Here is a 22,737-nt window from a genome sequence, read left to right on the forward strand (position 1 = left end):
GACCCACCGTGAGGGCACAGCGGGGCGGAGGTGGCGGGATCGGAGGGAAAAACCACCTCGACTCCTGAGCTCCCCTGGCGACCCGAGCCTCCCTTTTCCTCCACGGCTCCAAGCTGGTCCCTGGAGGCCGCCATCTTCCCGCCGCCGTCCCGAAAGCCTCGGTCCGAACCAACGAGGCTGAGACAGAGCGCCTCCATGACCCGCAGTGACTCACAGCGCCCCCGCGCACCTAGGAGGATCTTCGGCCGCTGAGGCTGAGGCTACGCCTCTAAACCCTGTCCCAGGCAGGCCAGAGGCTGCCACCCAGGGGTCCCGGGCCAGAGGTGGAGTAGGCTGGGATGAGGTGGGGGCGGGGGACGACTCCCAGGCAACTCGTTGGACCCTGTACAATAAGCTCACCTATTTTCTGCCTCAGCCTTAGCACCTTAGCACCTGTCAGTACCCTCCTAGCGTAAGAGTTTAGCCGGGAGATGAGATGACCCTTCAGTAGAGCAAAGATTTGGTCTGGTTGTAAATATATGTATGTTTCATTGCATATGTTGGATCTTTGCTGAAGAGGTTATAAATATGAGCAATAATTTATGAATTTTTTATTTTATTGTCTAATAATGTTTTTAGTTTGTACAACAAAATCCTTGAGCAGAGAAAAGCTGGGAGACACGGCAGGACTGTCTGAGACAGACCCTTGCCACACTCCCATCTCACAGAGTATAATTGCAGATGCTACTAAAACATGTTCGAATTTGGCGCCTCCTCCCCAAAATAGCAATATCTGTCATCAAGCAGAGGGAGTGCTGGATTATACGAGAAAATGAACACAAGAGTTCTTTGTCAACAGTCAAATGGTATGTACATATCATCACTCTTTTACAGCTGTGTTCAAATATATAGAGGTGCTACACTACGGAAGAGAATTCCATTTATCCTGGATTACTCAACACGGTAGAACCTGCGTGAGATTATAAAGAGGCAGATTATGGCAGGAAAAAAGAACACACTGTGGGGTTCCTAGAAGCAGAGCCCAGGTTGATTCTTACGCAAGTTTTTTGTTTGTTTGTTTTTTGGTTTTGTTTGTTTGTTTGTTTGTTTGTTTTGAAGGAGAAACCTGGAAGGAAGGAAGAGAAGCAGGAGAGTGAGGCAGAGACGTGGTTTCAGCTGGAGTCCAGCCTCAGCCTGATGCTCAGGGAGCTCGGGTGCACGACCAGCACAGTGGTGTTGCCTGCTTTACAGGGAGAGGCGGGGCTGTGGTACCCCATCATCAGTGTGTCCTAATCCCAGACTAAGCAGGAGTCCTTCTTGAGGGAATCAACTCAACTGGGAGGTTTATCTCCTATTCTTTCCCCCTGCTCCTTCCTGCTGTGGAAGGCAGGTACAAAGACTGAAGCTCCTGCAGCCATCTTGGACCTTGAGGTGAACTTGAGAGAAAGTAAGGAGAAACTGGACTGTCAAACTCAACTCCTTTCACGTGAGAGTAAACCCTTGTCTGTTTAAGCCACTTGTTTTTTGTGTTTTCTCTTACATGTAATCAAACTTAATTTTAATATACATTTTCTTTTAATGGCACTTCAGTTTTCAAAAACATGATTTGTACAAGCTAAAATCACGTACACTGTATGCTCTCCAGATTTGTAACTAAAATCACGCACACTGTATGCTGCTCCTCCCTTGAAAATGGAAGGATCAGAAGTTGAATCAACTGTTTTAAAAAATATTCTACCAATGTGCCTGGTGCTTAAATATATAAACATTTCATTTACATATCAGCTTACAGGAGCTGCTGTTACACATACCACACAGCTGAGGAAACAGGATCCCAGGTTAGGCTGTGCAGGGAAGAGGGGAGGAACGTTGGCTCTACAGTCAGATTGTCTTGGTTCTAATCCCACACCACCGCTTGCTAGACTAGGCAAGTTACTTAACCTTTCTGTGCCTCAGTTTCTCATTCTGTAAACAGAGGGATGATAATAATAGTACCCACCCTTTTAGGTACTGTTGGTTGGGAGGATTAAAAGAAGTAATCCACAGCGTGCACTTACCAGAGTGCCTGGAACATAGCAAGCAATTCGTAAAGCTTAGCTATGAAAACGGCTCAGGGTTATAGCAGCGGTCAGATTTGAACCGAGATCCCTCCAACTCAATGCTCGTGCTCCCTCAACAATCTCCGCAGATAGGTCATCCAGGTCCTTGCTTCAGGGAAAGAGCATGCTGCCTACTCCTTCCCCTCTGTTCACCTCTTACTCCTATTTGCTTAATTAATAACCAGACCTCTCTTATGACTGCTTAGACATCACCACCTCTGGGAGAGCCTTTCCTGAGCCCCAAGATTAGGTTAGATGCTCCTCTTATGGACGTCCTCCTGTAGCATCCTGACCATCCAGCCCTGGTACCGCTCATCGCTGTACATGAGAATTGCCTGATTGCTGGTTTGTGCTTCCCTCTACACCGTAAGCCCTTTGAGAGCAAAGGTTGTGTATTATTCTTACATCCACGATGCTGGCACATAACAGACATTTAGTACATATTCACTGATTGAATGACAACTAAAATCAGACTCAGAAAATCTGAGAATATTTGAGCTGGAAGGAAACACTGAGTCATCTCATCTAGTGATTCCAACAAGGGCTGTGCCACCTCCCAGGGGCACATTTTGAAAATGCCAGGAGGTGTTTTTGGTTGGCACAGGGGCTGGGAGGCACTATTGGAATTTGGAGGACAGGGGCTGTGTGCTAAATGGTCTGTAAGTGTTAGGACAGTCCTGTGCAATGAAGAATTAATTACTCTAGGCTCTGCACAACTTTTCTAATCTGGAAAGACAATTTATATAGATGAATAACCTGTTTATAGTTTTTAAATCTAGACTCTAACTTTTCACAAAGTAGTTACTTGCAGTTTTCATATATCTGAATATGACAGGTATGCAACCACTGTCTGTATTAAAGAGAAATTATACTGTGCGTTGTCCAGGAAAAAAAAAAAAATTGTTCACCATTGTGGAAAACTCACGTGATCAACAGCAACATGGCTCATGTTCCTTGAATCCCCAGTACATCCCATCTGTATCCACCTTTAAAGCCGTTACCTTCATGATGATTGCATCTGTCAGCAGTTTCTTCACACATAATAAATCATTCTAAAACACGGTGGCTTAGAACACATCGTTCTCCCCCGCACATCTGTGGGTTAGCGAGGGGTTGGCGGATGCAGGCGGGGCTCAGCGGGGCAGTTCCGCTTGACGCCTGGTCAGCGGGGCTTTCTCCGAGCGTGAGTTGGGCTCAGGTCTGCTCCCTGTATCTCATCATGGGCCCAGGCTGGAGGGGCAGCATGAGAATGGCAGGGACCCAGGTGGGCAAGGCCCCCTGCCCAGCGCATTTCACACCTTAGTTCAGCCTTGCCTGCTGCTATGCCACTTGGCCAGGGCAGACCACACTGGCAAGCCCAAGGTCTGGGGGGTGTGGGGGGGAGGAAAAGAACACTCTCCCCACGGAGGTGGCGGGGAGACGGTGAATATTTGTGAGCAAAACCTAATCTACCTGAGTGATTCTACATGAATATCCGAATTTAGCTCTGATTTCAAAAAGTCATATATAAAGGAAAAAAAAACAATTTTGTCTTATTTATCTTAAATCCAAGTGTATTCATGATCATGAAGGTAGGTGTATCTGACAGCTTCATTGTAATATAATAATGTGGTCATGCTGAGCATTCATATGTGAAATACATGTTTTATTGTAACTATCCTTTTATTTTAAAATATTTTGTGCATCTTAGTTGAAATGAGGTGTTTGGATAGATTACATTATTAATGGATTTCATTTTAAGAGACTCATGCGGGTTGGCAAAGTATTCTTTATGAGAAGAGGACAAAGGGGAAAATTTGGGACCCTGTGGCTAATTCAGTGTGCTTCAGTCTGGTGAAGGGGTCCCTGAGTCACGCACACCTCCCTTTGAGTCCTGCCCCTACCATTTACAAGTTAATTATGTAACTTCAGGCCAGTTGTTTAGCATTTCTGAGCCTTTCTCAGGTGTACGAAGCGGGTAATAATACCCATCGCTTCTGGTTGGCAGGAAGAATGAAATGAGATCACACGTGTGACATGCAGGATCCTGGCAGGAAACAGATGGTGCGCTCACGTTGGGTAATTGAAGAAAGTTTTGTGAGGGGACAGTTTACCAGAGTTAAGTTCAATTACCCAGGGAATGTGCATTCCCTGAGGGTGATTAACGGTAGGAAGTTATTTCCACCCCTAAGTCTACAGAGCCAAGGGGAAATAGAACTTACTGGAAATCCAAAGAGAATAATTTTACAGAAGGGGTCGGAGGGTATAGCTCAGTGGTAGAGTGCATGCTTAGCATGCCCGAGGTCCTGGGTTCAATCCCCAGTACCTCCACTAAATAAACAAACAAATTTAGTTACCCCCCTCAAAAGATGAATGGGAAACCATCCCAACAAACACATTTTAGAAAAAAAAGGAGCAGTGTCCTAACAGCTACATGGCAGAGTAAGAACTTTATAAGTTGTAGCACTTTTAGCTAAGTAAGTAAACACACACACCTGCACATACATACGTATACATATACATACACGCACAGATACATTAACTGGAAACACAAATAACCTCCCCAAAGTATGACTAGAACCTCCACTAGAGTCTACTTGATCTTGCAGGGAAGGAAGAAAATTCTCCTTCCTCTACCCATCTTGGGTTCTCCAACTGAAGCCCTACAAAAAATAAAACTAACAAGCAGACATTTATAAACGTGTATCAGGCATGCACATGGGAGCACTCGGAGGGGGGCACCTCAAAGAGGTGTTAGAACCTGCGCTTATACAGCATCTTGATAGGAGAACAGCACATTTTTAGAGACATGACAAAACATGAAAAGGACTTTGAGCTCCTGTGAGGGACAAATTTGGGGAAGGCAAGGATATGGGGAAACTAAAGGTAAATAAGGGTCTAGAATCGAAACTAGGGATTAACTTCTGTTCTTCTTGGTACAGAGGGAAGTTGGGGGGTGGGGGAATGGGGAATATCTTTACAGATTATGTCTTGCTTTTTAGGCAAATAAGGGGAGGGCAGAGAGCTTTTCTTATATCTGCTGATTCTCAATTGCCATTATCTCCAAATCATTCTTGTGCCCAACTGGCATATTTGGGAGTGGCGTAGTCTGCTGCCTTTTCATCTCTTCATTCAGAGTCAAAGGCTTTTTCTACCGTGTTCCTCTGTAGATTATTTCAAATTTCCACGTCAGCGATGACAACTTGCCCTCTCTGGGCCACAGACTTTCGAAACTTAAGGGTAGTAATGTTTGCCCCCCCAAACATATTAAGGAGGATGCTGTCCTCGCAGATGAGCAGCATTTAAGCTAGAGAGTCAGGGACTCCTTCATTTCCAACTCACCGACAGCACGGAGAGCAAGTGTAGCTGGATGGTGAATTGCTTAGAAACTGTACCAGAGCAGCGGTGACCTCAGTTTAAACCAGTGCCTGGGTTTAAAGGCAGTTTCTGATTGCCTGTAAGCGCTGCAATTTAAAACAAACACGTGAAAGTTAGAACAGATTTCTGGATTGTTCCCAACGCCACACTGAGATTAAAGGAGATTATATTTACCCTGACAGGCATCTGGGCATAAGCATCACCGAATCTGGTTAAACCAGTTCCTGCAGCCAGGGGATCAGCCCTAAATGTTTATTCAACTTTATGACTCTTGGGGAAGACAAGGCTACCCGATTTTTCCACTGTTTCTGAAAGCCTCAGTAGTTCCAGAAGCCTTCACTGTCAGGTGGAAATTGTGTAATCAGAGCTGAGGCGCAGCCAGGGTTCCTGGAGTCAGAGGAAAAATAAACACATCTCTTTGCATACAGAGTAGATTAGCTGCTTCTTTTTGATATCACATGCTTTCAATTTTCAGGTCTAAAAAAAAAAAACACAAGGCGACCTGCAGAGGCCCCAGCCACCGACTGCCAGATTAGCATTTCACTGGCTGGAACTGGATGTCAGGATTCTGAACAAATACCTTTTGAAATGTCGCTTAGTTTCTCAGGGACTCAGGTTTGGATAAATCTCTTACTATTACCCAGTGACCTCAGGTGCCTTTTCTTCTCAAAGCCAGATCAACCCCTCGGGTGTCACACAACAGAAAACTTTAAAATAGCCTTTGATTCCAAATCTGGCACCCTGCTCCGGGAAAGATGATATCCAATCTAGAAATTTATGCAATAATCCAAACCCATAAGCACAGATGTACGCTTTATTTCATCATCTAAAACCAAAACTCCCAAAGCGCCATTAATACACATAGACAGCTGCTCGGATAGAAGCTGAATCTGTAACTAACAGAATTTGTACCGCACTTTTCACAAAATACATACACGTTATTTCGCCCCTGTCATAAACCTCTGAAGCTGGCATTATCACGTATTTTACACGTGGAGAGAAGGCTAGTCTGGGAGGTTGCAAGATCCGCCCAAGGACATGGAGAGGGGCAGAGTCAGGACTTAAATACAGGTCTACTGCAAATACTACTTAAATACAGGTCTACTCAAACTCTTAGTCAAAAGAGAATTTTGACCCACCTTCTATTTATTAAAAATAAGCAATATTAGGACATAAGTAAATTTATAGCCAAAAGTGACATCTGTTGTCTTACTTAGTGCTAGAACAGAAACTTTAAAGCTTAAGGATTTATTTCCTCAAAGAACTCCTTACACGGATTCTGAAGCAGGTTAAAATCTACTGGATAAAATGATTAATAATGCAACTTGCTTAGACAAATGTATTTTTGTTACATGCTTTCACAGTTCAAGCCGTGGTTCCACTTAACACTTAGCGACCTTCTCAGCACTGAGTGAAAGCACAATTGCTCGCAATGAAGGAAAGCTCGCAGGAGTCAAACATGACTTTGTTCCAAGTTAAGTGTTTTGTTCCTGAGACTTCGTGCTTAATTACTACCATCTAGGACAATAATCTTTTGATATTGTGACAAATTAGTACATTTGCTTGATGGAAACCAACTCATCATCATCATCAACAAGGAGGCCTAATTAAGAAAAACTCACTGATGAAAAACGTGGGACAAGAATTAGGTTTTCAAAGAAATGCGGGTGATCTAACCACACTCTGTAAATGAGGATATTTTCTGATTTTGTGAAGAGATTTCCTGCTGCCACAATTCTCTGGCTTTTTGGGGACTTCCTCCTCTACCATGATGAATTCTTCAATAAAAATTAAATCTCTCTTATCTGACTTCTGCTGTAAACACAATATGAAGTAGGTATGAAATATTCTTGCCAAAAATGTTTAACCTGAAACTGTTCAAGCTTTTAGATCTCACTCCCAGTTTATAGGAAATACAGGGGATAGAGGATGAAATTGAATACTAAGAAGTCTTATGAGACAAATCCAGAATGGCGGATATCCCCAGGGTTAATGTCACGGGAAAAGTGAAGGAACTGTCCCAAATTAAAAGATAGAACAAACAAATGCAATGTATAAAACTTGGTTGAATCTCAACTCAAAGTGGTATAGCTGTAAAATATATATTTGGTGAAAAACAGAAGATATTTGAAAATGGTTTATATAAGTAGGGTTTTTTGTTAATTTTCTTAAGAGAGACGATGCTGTGGTAAGTAGAATGACCTTATCCCCTCCTCTCTTTCAATGCAGCCTCTCAACATGGCTAGCCTGGGCGTCCTCACAGCATGGTGGACTCTGGATAGCTGGACTTCTTACTTGGCAGCTGACTTCCCAGGCTGAGTGGGGGCTACCAGGCTTCTTAAAGGCTAAGCCCCAAAATAGCATCACTGCACGTTCATTACATTCTGATGGTCAAAGCCAGCTGCAAGGCCAGCCCAGACTGAAAAGGGCAAGAGGTGGATTCCACTTCCTGATAGGTGGAAAAGTACATGCTTACAAAGAGGGAAGGAAGTGAGGACAACCATTTTTGGAGACCAGTTACTCCCTTTCCTCCAAAGAACAGATTAAATATATTAAGAGGTTGAATGAAAGCCACACACTCCACAATGCAACAGGAATCTAGATATTGAAAATATGCTTCTATTATACATAAGAAAAATGTTGAGAGCTCACGTCAAAGTCAGTGAAGCATTTTGTTTACAAAGCATTTAGTTTCCCTTCCCTGTGTGCAAGGAATTTACAGTCTAAGAGGCAAAGGTAGAAATGTGCACACATGAAGATTAAGACATTATTCCCTAGAAAATACTTTATTTTGATCTGTTATCATTTCCCGATTTTCCTTCTGCCTTGGAGCAGTATCTAAAGAGCGAATCCAAGACCTAAATTGTATTTTACTGATTTTTGTATTCCTACTGCCTTTTGGAGAATCTGGCATGCAATGAGTACTCAGCAAATGTTCGTTGAACTCAGTGAGTGATTTATATCCGTCACACAAACTGTTGTCCATTCAGGAGCTGGGATTTTAGGAAACAATAAAGGGCTAAAGCAAACTCATGTATTTGCCGTGACTGAGGAATGGGCTGTTCCAGTACATGACTATGTGGAACAGAACCAAGAGCCCAGTAGTAAGCAAGACATTTATCTCAGTTATCAAAAGAATTATGACAAATCCAGGTTGAAAGGTCCTACACGTTAAGAAGAATGCCTCTCAGGCCTCACTACAGGAAATATTTACAGATGGGTGTTCCTATTACTTCAGCCTTCCATCTGGGATAAGACCAGGAGGTGGCTGGGACTGCAGTAATGGCTGAGGTAGAGGCTGGTCCTGGTCACATTCAGGGAGAGTAATGCATCTGGGGGTGCTTAAAAGCCTTTTCTTTCGGGTAGTGTTTTGGTCTGAATTGTGTCCCCGTCCAAAATTCATATGCCGAAGCCCTAACCCCCATGCGACTGTATTTGGAGATACAGCCTTTAAAAAAAGGTTGGTGAAGATGGAATCACTGTGATTTCTCTTTTGCTATCCTAGCTGCTTGATGGGGACTAGGGATTAAAAAAACTATCCACTGCTGCTGCCATCCAGCCTCCTATGATTGGTTTTTGATTTTTTGTTTTAAAATGGTTTGTATTTTTATATTTACACTATAATGCTCAGGATAGGCCTACAGAAAGTTTTAACAAATAAATGCAAAAAATGTTAGTGACTAAACACAAGCACCTGTTTCTTGCTCACGTCACAGTCCAGCGCAGTCAGCGCGCTCTCCTGGTACGTTTCCAAGCAGTGACTCATGTGCTCTGGCTGCTTCCACTTTGCAAGTTCTTTGTTTATAGCCAAATGGGAAGGCAAGAGAGTGGCCAACCATGACCACTGGTTGTGATGCAGTGAGTTTTACTGCCAGGTCTGGAAGTCACGTAGATCCCTTATCCCCACATCTCACTGGCCAGAACACAGTCACGTGGAACCAAACTAACCACATGAGAGGCTTGGAAACAGAGGGACAACACGGGAGAATCTTCCCACAACTCTACAGCTGCCCGAGAAACTTTGGGAAAGAAGGTCGACTGTAAAACATAAAATGCTGCCTGTCCCTTCATGTATCTGTGGAAGGATTTAAGATATAATCTGATCAAAGAACTGGTCACTGTTGTTTTTAATAAGGTTTTAATTCCTTTAGTACAAAACTTCAAATTAAAAAAAATTTTCCTGAATCAAACTGTTTTCAGAACTGCAAAAACATGTTTCCAGAGTCGTCAACTGTTGACAAATTTGGGGGAGAATAAGGCAGCATATATTTAAATAAGAATTAAAATGTCTCTAATTATAAAGATTCCAGTTAACCATGTCTTTTGGAATGACCAAGAATTAAACTATACTAATACATGAAGTAAGAAAATGGTGGTTTGGCATCATTTATAAACATAAATGTGTTCACAAGCATTCTAAATATTCCATAGACATACTTCAGGAGAAGTCTAATCTTAAGGCAGTTATTTTTATTACCTTTAGTCTACCATGTTTGACACTATAAATATACTCGCTGAAAAAATTAACACAATATTTAAATAAGAATGAAGCTCATGAAAATTTACAAAATATAAGCAATGTACTCTGACTTGTAATCACATCTTAAATATTTCAACTTTACCCTTTTGGCCTGGTCAGGCCATTTAAAAATATTTCCACACTATTTTAATTTTAGGATATAAAACAGAAGCAACTCACTAAGTTTCCACTATAAAAATTAATATAGCAATCCTCAAAATACTGAAAAAAACTGATGAAAGCAGTACCCACATCATAACAACTTATTTCAATAAGAATACACCCTCAAAAGGCACGTTTTAATTACTAGTATTCATCTAAAGATAGTAGCTTGAGTTTTGAATTTCCAGTCCATTTTCCATCATCTCAACATTAAGAGCACGGAGAGTCAGGGAGGGAGGCGAGCACGGCATCTGGCGGACATCTACCAGGACGGCAGTGTTCTCACGCATCACATCCACGAAGGCCAGGGGAAAGGCGTGAGGGGAGAGATGACGGCACATCTGACTTCCATCCTAATTTCAACTTCAGGAAATACTTTCTACACAAAAATAACTTTAAAAATTACAGGACAGAATGCTTAAAAAACAAAAGGCCAAACTGCCCAGTTTAGTACATGGGGTGATGTTATTTCTTTGAAGCGGAGAAGAGAATGAAGCTTCTTTGGGATCAAATCTTCACACTGGGCTCATCTCAACTTAAATCACTTGATGAGTTAAAAGTGCTACAGATACCCAGGATGTCAGACATACTGATACTCAAAATCAAATTAAAATGATTTTATAGTTAGCTCTGTCATGTTCCCCTTTGATTGGGGCTGATACTCTAAAAGGTGACTGTAATTATAATAACATCAGTAATTTCAAGTACCCTACAATACTACTATTATTTTTAAGAGGTTATGTCCTAGGACTCCAAAAATGCAATCCAATATACGGTTTGAGTTACGGTTTACCTTTCAGTGAAGTTGAACGCTAACGGAAATACTAAGTTGAACCAGTCAGTACTCTGAGGTACTAACTGACTCCGCATGAGGTACTGATTCCATGCAAGAAACAGAAGGGAATTTTTAACGATATTTTGGAATTTCAAAATATTAGGGATCTATCTTAATTTCATATTATTCCCCTCAAGTCTGTTTAGTGTTTCCATTTTTTTTTTTAGAAAGGGAGATAACCTTAAGATTTTTTCCCTCACTATAACAAACTAATTGACCAAAAATACTTTGAAGTACAAAAAAGAGAAAATGGTCATCTGTAACTTAAACAAAATGTAATTTTCTGGTCCCTAATAATGGTTACTTTAAGAGCATTTATTCAAGTTCTAAAATAGCAGCTTTTAAAATTAAGGCAACATTGCTTTATTCTTACCTATTTTTCTATTAACTACTCTATTAAAGTTTCTAAGAGCAGTTTCAACCTGAAAGGCCTTATATAATGTAAGATGAGTTAACATGAACATTCTTCTCAGTGTTTAAAAGGTACATAAAAAGTTACTGTATTCAAAGTCAACACACACCTCATTTTTTGGTTTGGGATTCTAAAGTAATTACAGTCGTTTCAGAATGTGTAAACTATGAAATCACCTCTTCAACTAACATCAACAACATAAAATACAATTTTTCTACAAAAATATGATGTAAGAGATACATCACTTCTTCCCTGAAATAGAAATTTAATATTTGGACAAAGAAACTGTAAACTTTGAGTACTGTTAAAATGTATTATATGAGGTTTTGGCAACTGGAGCTCTTAACAGAGATCACACCACTGTCATGTTTTAACAACATGAAAATGCCAAATAGTTTGTTTTTCTCACTCGTGCATCTGCTACCAGGAGGAAAAGAACGGCTTCCTGCAGTGGACAGTCTGGGTGAATGAGTTGCTGAGGTGCACAATCCGGCCTTGACTTCCACCTTGACTGCGTTCCACAATCACACAAGGCATCTGTACCAGCTGGACAGGGCTCTTCCCGTCTCTCAGTGCCTGAGTAAGATTTAAGATCTGTGCAAAGAAGAGATTTTCACCAGCTCAAAAAAGATCAAAACATTCGGTTCACTGACATTATTTTAACCATTGTTTCATAATTGTAATTTTTATTTCATCCATTTATGCCCAGTAGAGACTGTGATGAGGAGTAACTGCTACAAATATCTATTATGTGAATGTGTATGCTTATACATACACAAACACATAAACACACAAATGCACAAACTTAGAATTAATGATTTTTGCCAGCAGGTAACTTTGCAGTATTTTAGAATGCACGTATATCCAGGAGCATTGGGGTTAGAGATGGAATAAAGTGACTGGTTCCACACAGTACTCTATTTGACACTGGATCCAACAAATACTGGTCTAAAAAGTTTGGTTTTAACTAAATACCTGCCTTACCCACTTATTCAACAAATATATTTATTGCATACTTACTACGTGCTAGGCTCTGTTCTAAGTGCTGGAGATATAACAGCAAAACAAACAAAAAAAGAAACAAATTCTGTGCCTTCACTGAGCTCACATTTTAGCAGGGGAGGAGTCAATAAACATCATGAACAAGTCAACTGTACCATGTATTAGAAGGAAAAAGTGCTATGGGAAAGCACGATGCAGGGCAGGCGGGTTAAGAGAATTTGGGAAGGTAGCATTTGAAATAAAGTTTTATTTAAGAGTTTACTCTTAAAAATAAATAAAACAAGGAATAGTAAAATGCATTACCTTCCATGTTTAAATATACTATTGGAATTGCTACTTGCACATGTAAATAAGGTTATGAAACTCAATGCACAGCTTACAGCCTACTCTGTTCAAATAAAAATTTAATAATCCATTTTCTTTTTTTCCCCTGCATATCAAGTAGAAAATTCCCTTAGTTGTATACTTTAGAAATAAGGTCTCCTTTAGGTTTCTGAAAGTTATCTTATATACAGATGGTGGGCATATTACTGGTTATTGTAAAGACCATTTAATAGTGATAAGCATAAAGATTTCAACACAGAGCCGAAAAAATAAACTTTGTAACATTTTGAATAGTGTCAACTAGATGGTTTAGGTCCTGGAAGATCTGAAGTATTTAACACATCAGGGAAATAAACCTTCACTAGCAATAGTAGTTACTCATTGTATTTATGTTTTAAGACCACTTAATTTAAGTTCTTCCTTTAAAATCTTCTAGGCTGGTTGCATTTGGATAACAAGACAAAAATAACTTATAAAATTTACATTTATAAGCATTGCTTTTGCCATGAAAATAAAATGTGGGTACCACTATGGCTAAGGAATGAAATATTCTGGTTGGTCTCCTCTTTTGATTTTAAAAATTCTATTCTAAATATGTTAGTATAAACATACTAATTTAACTAATATCCAACATTTTCCTAACTCTAAAAATAACACATGACTGTTGTAGAGAATCTAGAAAACAAATGGTACAAAGAAAATGAAACACGATTAAAATTTTTCAGATATATAATAGCAAAAATTATTCAGTCTTAATACTACCCTAAATATTAATATCTCTTTGGAAATTGATGAGATACTTGAAATCTTGCATTTACTTACTAAAGAAACACTGACTAGCATGCACTGTTGGGGAGGGGAGAAGAGTGAATAGGAGGGAAGAAAACCATCTGAGCTCATAAAGTACTCACATTCTAGAAACAAACAGCCACACGAACAAACAGCTGGAGTGGAGAGTGACAGATACTTCAGCAACAGTGGATCTATGCTCTGACTGTAAAATCTGATCCCCTCCTGTACATACTGCCCATTTTTTCATTTCTCAGAGAATAAATACATTACTATATATTTAAATCAAAGAAGATTATTTTTAGAAATAGACAAAACACTGCAGGCAAGGAGAAACACTTCAGAATTCTCCATCAATGCCACGTTTGATTACGTGGTAGGGATGTGACACTTAGGTTGAGGGCAGATGGTGTGAGCTCACAGACTTCTGCATGTAGACTTTGCTTTCCTCTAGACTGGTTCACTGGTCCGCAAATTTTAGTGGGCATGAGAATTACTGAACTAGCTACATAGAACTACATATATTTTAATTTCTTGTTGGTTTTAAACTATTTTTCAATAGTACTACACCCAATGTGCTGTTTTAACATCAGATTTCTGAATGAAATGTGACCCTGGTACTCCCAGGGTGTGCTGTGGAAATCAGAATTCCCTGAGCGGCGGGAGGAGCCTAGGAACACAGAGGTGGAGCTTGAAGGAAAAATACCGTTCTCCTGACGAAGAGGAAAAGGCACTGAGGGGAGATAACAGTGCACACAAGGGCCCCACAGGGCAAGGGGAAATGGGACAGGACAGTGACAAATGGCTAGGCTTAGGGGAGGCTGCCAATGAGGGGTAAAGGCAGGTGTGGTGGATGGAGGCAGATTGTGACGGTAGAATGCTCAAAGTCGGGAAATGAGCCTGCACCTAGTGCGAATCAAGGGAGCTTTAAATCACTAAAGAGGCGATCATATGTGCTTTTAAAGAGATGGTTCTAGTCTAATGTGGAAGAAGGACGGGCAAACAGGTAAGGATATAAGGACACCACTTAGCAGATCATTAAGTTCAGAGAAGAGCTGATAAGGGCTCCAGGCAGAGGCAATGCCACACGTGCCATTTAGCCAGACTCCCTTATTAAACAGATACAACATGTTAACCCTTTTGAGCCTACTTATAAAATGCAGATAACTATGTAGAGATGTTATGAGGATAAATAATAACAAACTTAAAAATACCTAATAAAGAATCCAGTACTCAGGAAGTATAAAAGTGTTAGTTTCATTTTTTTTTAACATCAGTTTTTATTGAATCTTCAAATGAGCTTCTGGTTAAAACCACTGAATACAAGTTCACTGTGGATTAATAAAACTATTATTTCTGCCATTTTTTCAGATCATGTGTGAAATACATCTCATATAAATAAGTACCTTCTGAGGTCCCGTGTTCCAAACAGGCACAGGCAGAGTAAAATGAATGCTCTTACTGAACCTGTCCATGATCCTACTGCTACTTAATGTAAAATTCACAATCTTTAAATTAGTAAACATCACTAGTCAAATTTTAAAAGAAATGCCTTCACACTAGTTCCTAATTCCCGTCTTCATCGTTATATGAAGAATCAGAACGTGTCATTGATTATGTATGCAAAACTAAAAACTTCCTATAAACTAGGGCAAAAGACTTGGTTGTACAAGCACAAATCATGACGGTAATTGGCAAAATTAGAAGGGAGAAGGATTTGAGGGATAATTATAAACGATAGAAATAACACAAGTATTTTGACTCAATTAAGGAATTGGCTAAATAATGAATTCCGTTGCTTAAAACACGGGTTATTTGTTTTTGTTTGTTAAGCTTCCGTTTCAAATACTGATTTTTTACTTTAGAATATAAAATAATATGTGATTTTTCAGACTAGCTTTTCTTCTTTTTAAAGGCTAAAACCAGAGAGTTACACAATCATGTACATGGTTAGGGTACCTTATTCTTTTTGGCTATCAGAAAGGTCAAAACCAAATTAAAATAAAAAACCAAAACAAAATCAAATTAAAACACATAGCCAAGGTACTATTTTATTTTTTATCTCTCCAGATCCTGATCCTGTCAGTTTTATATTCTGTTACACCCATTTGTACAATACCTTATTCCTTTGTAGATGAGACAGGATATGAATAAATAAACCTTAAATAGCAGATAGCCACTGGTGTATCTTTGTAATAGACCTCAGAACTGGAGCATCCCCGTACCTTTTCAGATAAGCATCTTAAAATTTAAATTTAAATTCCTCATGTACTAACTTTAATCGACAATTAAAGCTTATAAAATTATTTACAGCTTTTATTTTTAAAAAACAAATATTCCTAAGGTAAAGATACACCTTTAGGGATACGAGAATTCCAGAAGATGGAGCATACTGCTAAAGTCAAGCCAATTTGTTTCAAGCAAAAATGTCGGCTTAGGGCATAATTATCTATGCCTGAAAATTTAACTCAAATATAGTTCAGGGTAGTAACCCTCAACAACACAATTACAGTCATCCAGCATCTGAGCCCCTTGTTCATGCCTGAATTACTGAAAACACCTCCTCACAAGGCTCCGTGGCTCTAGACACGTGTGCTGAGCCAATCCGCACCCTACTGTCCAGTCTGCAGTGGTTCTTTGTTGGGTTAGGGATACCTTTTGCTGAGCTATAAATTCTATTGCCCACTCCATGTCCAAAAAGTACACATAAACAGAATTTAGCACAAAATTTCAGGGAGTTCGCAGAGGAAACCCAGGGTAAGGTCTCCTCTCCAGAAATGTCAGTCTCATCACAACTCCCCCCTTTAAAAGACATTCTGATTCCTTTTTTATTATACACAATACATAAGCAGCTATACATACCATTAGTTATTATATATTTTTTAACATAATATGTTCTGGAGATCTCTCCATACTAGTAAATAGAAAACTTTGTCATTATCACAACTTTTGAAATTGACGTATAGTTGATTTACAATATTGCATTAGTTTCAAGTGTGCAGCATAGTGATTCAGTTTTTTTTTCTTGCAGATTATATTCCATTATAGGTTATTATAAGATATTGGGTATAATTCCCTGTGCTATATAGTAAATCCTTGTTATCTATTTTATGTACAGTAGTTTCTATCTGTTAATCCCCAAATCCTAATTTGTTCCTCCCCTTTCCCTTTCCCCTTTGGTAACTATAATTTTGTTTTCTGTGTCTCGGTCTCTGTTTTGTATATAGATTCATTTGTATTTTTTAGATACAAGTGGTATCACACAGTATTTGTCTTTCTCTGTCTGACTTATTTCACTAAGTCTAATATTCTCTAGGTCCATCCATACTGCTGCAAATGGCAATATTTCAGTTTTTTATGGCTGAGTAATATTCCTCTGTGTGTGTTTGTGTCTGTGTGTATGTGTGTGTGTCTCTGTGTGTATCTCACAACTTCTTAAGTCAATCGTCTGCTGATGGGCACTTGGATTATCACAACTCTTTTTTGGTGGGGGGTAGTTAGGTTTATTTATTTCTTTATTTACTGGAGGTACTGGGGATTGAACCCAGGACCTCATGCATGCTAAGCGCGCACTCTACCACTGAGCTTTACCCTCCCCCATCACAACTCTTTTCTATGCTAGCTCTCTAACTGCTCCAGTCCCTTCTCTGTGGAGTCTGTACTCTGGCAGTTAGGGCCCTCCATCACCTGACTCTAGCTTGCTTCTCCAGTCATTTCACTTAAAACTTATGATTATTTAAAACTTATGACTCCAGCAGAGTGCTGTGTAAGTGCACAGAGCACAGAGAGGTGAACAAGCTAACAATCTGCCCCTTTTCCCTGACTCCTGACCTCCTCACTGGAGAAAGAGCTCCCTGAGGGGAGAAACTCGGTTTCACTCACTGCTTCATCTCAGTCACTAGCACAGTTTCTGGCACTGGTTCTTTCAATAAATATTTGATGAATGAATGATTATCTAATTTAATTTTATATATTTGTTAATGCTACATAATACACAGTGCAAAAACTAGACTTGTCTTCTTTGCCACATGTTTGTAGCAAATAGCTACCTTAAAAGAAACGCATGTTTTAGGAAGAAAAAATGAATTAGTAAGTCACTAAGAAGACCATGTTTGCACTACAGTTTATTTTCATTTCCAGTCTTCCTTTTGGAATCTAAATACTATTAATAGAGTAGAAGAACCAGATGTCACCTGTAGGTCAGGCCAGCCTGCAGGTCCACACCAGCAGATGGAATTAATACCTTGTATTTCTAATTACAGGAGGTGAGAAGGGGTGAGAGGACTGAGTTACAAACAGCACTTTGATGTCCCAATTAGTGCTCAACTTTGCTGACACGGTTATTTACTGATTGCTCTAACAAAGGCCAAGCCATGAGGAAAATAGTCAACAAGAAACAGAACTTGGTATTGAAACATTCAAGCAAATGGATTTGAGGAGAAAAAAGATACTAATGCCCAGGAAAAGTTATCAAAATGAGGACAAAGAATTCACAGTAGGAGCAAACTGGCTAACTGAACAAGACACGAGAAGATAAAAAATATCTAATATAGAAGACAACAGAGAAAAAGAGTATTGAAATCAACTTCATCTCTAATCATGTGAGCTACTTTGGTTCAGAATAAAGGACAGTATTAGAGTTGCATTTTGGGTCACAGTGGAGAAAAAAACTTGACTACTGTTTCAAAGAGAGATTTTTTTTTCCTTAATGAACAAGACCTTAAAAAGGTGACCTACCTGACCCCTCATCACAGACATCTGCCTTTCAAAAGTGGCTTTGTCAAATCTTTTGTCAATCTATCATAAAAGGAAAGAAAACAGTATTATAATTCCAAAATTAAGATCTTTGAAAAAAAGTCTGAAAACAAAAGGACTCTTCAGCTTAGCACGTGAGGTCAGCAGAAAGCATTCCTAACAGATAAAATAACATGAAAAGATTATTTTTACTTAATGTATTTTTATACACCTCTAGAATGACAACAAATAGTTTATTTATACTCCAACTTGTTCCAGAACAGATCTAAAATTACTTTCCAGACAAAAAAGTTTAGGTTTTTTTTTGAGAGAATTAAATCATAGCAGGTCACCAAACGTGTATTATAATTTATAGAGCAATTCTGTAAAATTCAACTTTCAAAGAAAACAACTTCTCAAGTTTTAATGTAGTCTCATTTCAAAGAATACTCATAGTGTAATGTCACAAACATATGTTCCTATAAAGTAAAATTGCTAATTTCTTTGTTATATCGGGTTCTACTGCAAGCAGTGATACCAGAAGCAATAAATTGCAAATTAGCTCTATTAGGAAAATATCTCTTAAGATTTATTTAATTTTCTGCAAAAAGTAAAACTAAAAATTTATTTACCTTAAAAAGTTCATAAAGATCTTCACATAAATCTTGCACAAAGTTCATGTCAGAAATATATGGTAGAACCAAGTTTCTTATTTCTTCAGAAAAAGGAACTTTTGCTTGAGGAAGCCAAGCCCAGTGAAATGGATCTAATAAAAAAAAAAAGTAGTCTTATAAGTGGGGGGAAATGGTTTATTTCGATCCACATTACCCTGTTTTTTTCCTACAATTCCTAGATTAAAAAAGAAAAAAAAGGAGAAAGGTTATCAGAGAGAACAATTATTCTTTGCCATCTAAATCATTCAGATTTCTAAGTTTGGATGGTTAATTCAGATAGTAAAATACACTAAGGTATTAACTGAACTAGTTAGGTTTCTGAGTTTTAAACAGTAAACAGTTTTGATAATGAGTCTATCTCAAACAGCCCTATATCAAAAACTATATCTGAATCTCTGGTTTCTGTGTTTGGAAATTGAGAGGTACCCATAATTTATTCACATCCCCAGATCCCCAGATGACTGGTCTCCCTGCCTTTCCAGCCACAAATTATCAAGAACTGACCACTCATTTGTGTCTGTGTGTGTGTATGTTCCAAAATTTTAAATCATTAGTATGTAAATAGGGAAGTGGCTTTGAAGGGTAAAAGATCCATGACTCTGGGCTAACTTAGTTCTCTCCCAAGAAGACCATTAAATCTACACAGTGTCAGGACTACAAAGATTTATAAAGGAGTAGGATCTTCTAGACAGAATGCAGATTCAGATTCCTGCAAGAAAGTGTAAGGTTTCTGACAATATGATCACCCATAGAACTACAGTGGATACATCCAATGAGAACTTCCAGATTTGATGGCTTCTACCACTTAGAAAGCCCTGAGGGGAGAAAAAAATCTGCCTTTAGAGTCATTCCTTCTTAAGTCTCTTTTATCTATCTCTTTGAACACTGTGGGAAGTAGAGTCCATTCCAAAGAAAGCCTTTGCTCTGGGTTACATCTCCCTGAAGCTAAGAACAAGTTCCTTTTATCTTTCCCTGACCAATTACATAAAAGAAAAGCCTGTATGCTATGCCTGCCTCTGCTTCCAACTCCTATCCCTCAACTTTGACTATCACCTTTCAGACTCTCCCCTAAGACCACCGGTCTTCTCTCCGAAGGCCCATCGCAGTCCTCATGCTACCTAATGTCTCTGCAGCAACACACTGCTCTCTATCACCTCCCTCTGGGAAATTCTCTTCTATGTGGTTTTGGAGATATTGCTCTCAAAGTTCACTTTCTGTCTTTTAAGCCATTTCTCTCATTTCCTGACTTTTCCTCTGGTTTTCAACATTACCATTCCCTTACTCAGTCCTTTCTCGCCTTCATTTACTAAATGTTCACGAAACATTTATTGAGTACCTATGTACCTCACATTGCCCTAGTGATGTATTTGCTCACCATCATTTCCCCGGTGATAGCAAACACTGCATGGCTTCCACTTACCAAGGTGACATTTTAAAATGATATCCTTAATACCAATTCCTCTTTCAAGTTCCAAACCCTTAATCCCCAACTGTATGCTTGGTAAAAATTTCCAGATGTACTGTAGGCACCTTAAACTTGACACTTTTAAAATGCAATTTGCATATAGATTCCAAACTATTAGAGGAAAGAAGTAAAAGAAAGACATTTCAAGTCAGCTCAATTAAAGACAAGAAAGGAAAAAAAGAAAAAAATGAAATTCATGGTAAATAGAAAAAAAAGATAGCAGGAAAAGTTCAAACACATCAGTAGTTTATTGAGACTTAAACCAGAGTTAAGTGTACCTATTAAAAGAATCTCAGAGAAGTATATAAATAAGAATTTCTGGTAAAGATGGCAGAGTAGTAGGACCACGAGTTCGCTTCTCCTCAAGACTACAACAAAACCACGACTGACTGCTAAACAACCATTGGAAAAAAAAAAAAAAACTGGAACCAAGCAAAACAGATCTTCTTCAACTGGAAACATAAAGAGAGAACCATAGTGGGATGGTCGGAGGGGTATGCTCGCGATATAATTGGGCTCCAAACTCCCCGGGTGGGTAACCCACAAGCTGAAGAATAATTAAGTTGCAGAGGCCCTCCCACAGGAGTGAGAGTTCTGAACCTCACATCAGGCTCCCCAGCCCAGGGTTCTGGCATTGGCAGAAGGAGGGGACCCCAGGACATCTGGTTTTGAAGGCCAGTGGGGCTCAACTCCAGGAACCCCATGGGTCTGGGGGAAACACTTCATTCTCTCGGGAAGCATACACAGAGTCTCGCGTGTGCCAGGTCCAAGGGCAGAGGCAGTGATTTCATAGGAACCTGGACCAGACCTGCCTGCTGGTTTTAGAGGGTCTCCTGGGGAGGTAGGGGATGGCTGCAGCTCACCCGGTGGACATAAAAGCTGGTGGCAGGCATCCCGGGAGTGTTCATCTACATGAGCTTTCTTGGAAGCTGACATCTTGATTGGATCATTCACACCAAGACCTAGCCCCACCCAACAGCCTATAAGCTTAAGGGCTGGGAAGCCTCAGATCAAACAATATACTGGGTGGGAACATAGCCCCACCTATCAGCAGACTTCCTGAGCCACAAACACTTCTAGACATAACCCTAGACACAGCCCTACCTACCTGAGGTCCAGGAACAAGCTTCACCCCACAGTGGGCAGGCACCAACACCTGCCAGGAAACCTGCATAAGCCTCTAGTCCAGCCTCATCCACCAGGGGCAGATGCCAGCAATGAGAAAATAATAATCACAAAGCCTGTGGAAGGAGTCCACTAACACAGGCCAGACTCTACCCTGGGACAGGCTGGACACTGGCCCTTGGGTGACAGAGAGAAGCATACTGCTGGGACACACAGGATGTATCCCACAGAGAGGCACCTCTCCAAAGTCGAGGAATGTAACTAACCTGCCTAAAAATACCAATAGAAAGGTAGACAACATGAGGTGGCAGAGGAATATCTCCCAGCCTGAGGCACAAGATAAAATCCCAGAGGAAGAAATCAGTGATGAGGAAATACGCAATTTACCTGAGAAAGAGTTTAAAGTAATGATGGCGAAGATGTTCAGAGAACTCAAGGGAAGTATAGATGCGCAGAGTGAAGTTCTTAGCAAAGAGTTGGAAAATATAAAGAATATCCAAACAGAGTTGAAGAATGAAATCACTGAAATGAGTAACACAATAGAAGGAACCAAGACTAGACTAAATGAGGCAAAAGAATGGATCAGTGAGCTAGAAGACAGATTACTGGAAATCACTACTGCAGAACAGAAAAAAGAAAAAAGAATGAAAAGAAATGAGGATAGTTTAAGAGAACTCTGGGACAAGATGAAGCGCACTAATATTCACATTATAGGGGTCCCAGATAGAGAAGAGAGAGCGAATGGATCTGAGAAAATTTTTGAAGAGATAATGACCAAAAACTTCCCCAACTTGGGAAAGGAACCAGTCACCTAAGTCCAGGAAGCTCAGAGAGTTCCACACAGGATCAACCCAAACAGGAACATACCAAGGTACATAGTAATCAAATTGACAAAAATTAAGGATAAGGAGAAAATATTAAAATTAGCAAGAGAAAAGCAACAAATAACATACAAGGGAATTCCCATAAGGTTATCAGCTGATTTTTCAGCAGAAACTCTATAGGCCAGAAGAGGGTGGCACGATATATTTAAAATGATGAAAGGGAAAAACTTACAACTAAGAATCCAGCAAGGCTCTGGTTCAGATTTGATGGAGAAATCAAAAGCTTCAGATAAACAAAAGCTGAAAGATTTCAGCACCACCAAACCAGCTTTACAGCAAATGTTAAAGGAACTTCTCTAACCATCAAACCATAAGAAAAGGGAACAAAAATAAGAAAGAGAAAAAAAAAGACCTACAAATGATTGCTTTGGCAATTT

At 39.6% G+C, this 22,737-nt stretch overlaps 2 protein-coding genes across 3 annotated transcripts in view; both read right to left on the reverse strand.

Moving 5' to 3' along the window:
- ZCCHC4 (zinc finger CCHC-type containing 4) overlaps positions 1–237 on the reverse strand; it is a 41,957-nt gene extending 41,720 nt beyond the window's left edge. The window contains exon 1 of one of the 2 annotated variants that reach the window (XR_004131672.2): positions 8–237. Coding sequence is in view for 1 of the 2 variants with exons in the window: in XM_010991057.3 (XP_010989359.3) it covers positions 8–197 (190 nt within the window). In the remaining variant the exon portion in view is untranslated. The remainder of the gene's footprint in view (positions 1–7) is intronic. The other variant, XM_010991057.3, reaches the window with a different exon arrangement.
- A 9,319-nt stretch (positions 238–9,556) lies between these two features.
- Positions 9,557–22,737, reverse strand: part of PI4K2B (phosphatidylinositol 4-kinase type 2 beta) — a 32,343-nt gene continuing 19,162 nt past the window's right edge. The window contains exons 8-10 of the mRNA XM_010991056.3: positions 18,845–18,978; positions 18,216–18,275; positions 9,557–11,957 (exon numbers count right to left, since the gene is read on the reverse strand). Of these exons, the coding sequence (XP_010989358.2) occupies positions 11,784–11,957; positions 18,216–18,275; positions 18,845–18,978 (368 nt within the window). The 3' untranslated portion in view covers positions 9,557–11,783. The remainder of the gene's footprint in view (positions 11,958–18,215; positions 18,276–18,844; positions 18,979–22,737) is intronic.

This window comes from Camelus dromedarius, chromosome 1 (assembly GCF_036321535.1).
Source record: "Camelus dromedarius isolate mCamDro1 chromosome 1, mCamDro1.pat, whole genome shotgun sequence".
NCBI lineage: Eukaryota > Metazoa > Chordata > Mammalia > Artiodactyla > Camelidae > Camelus > Camelus dromedarius.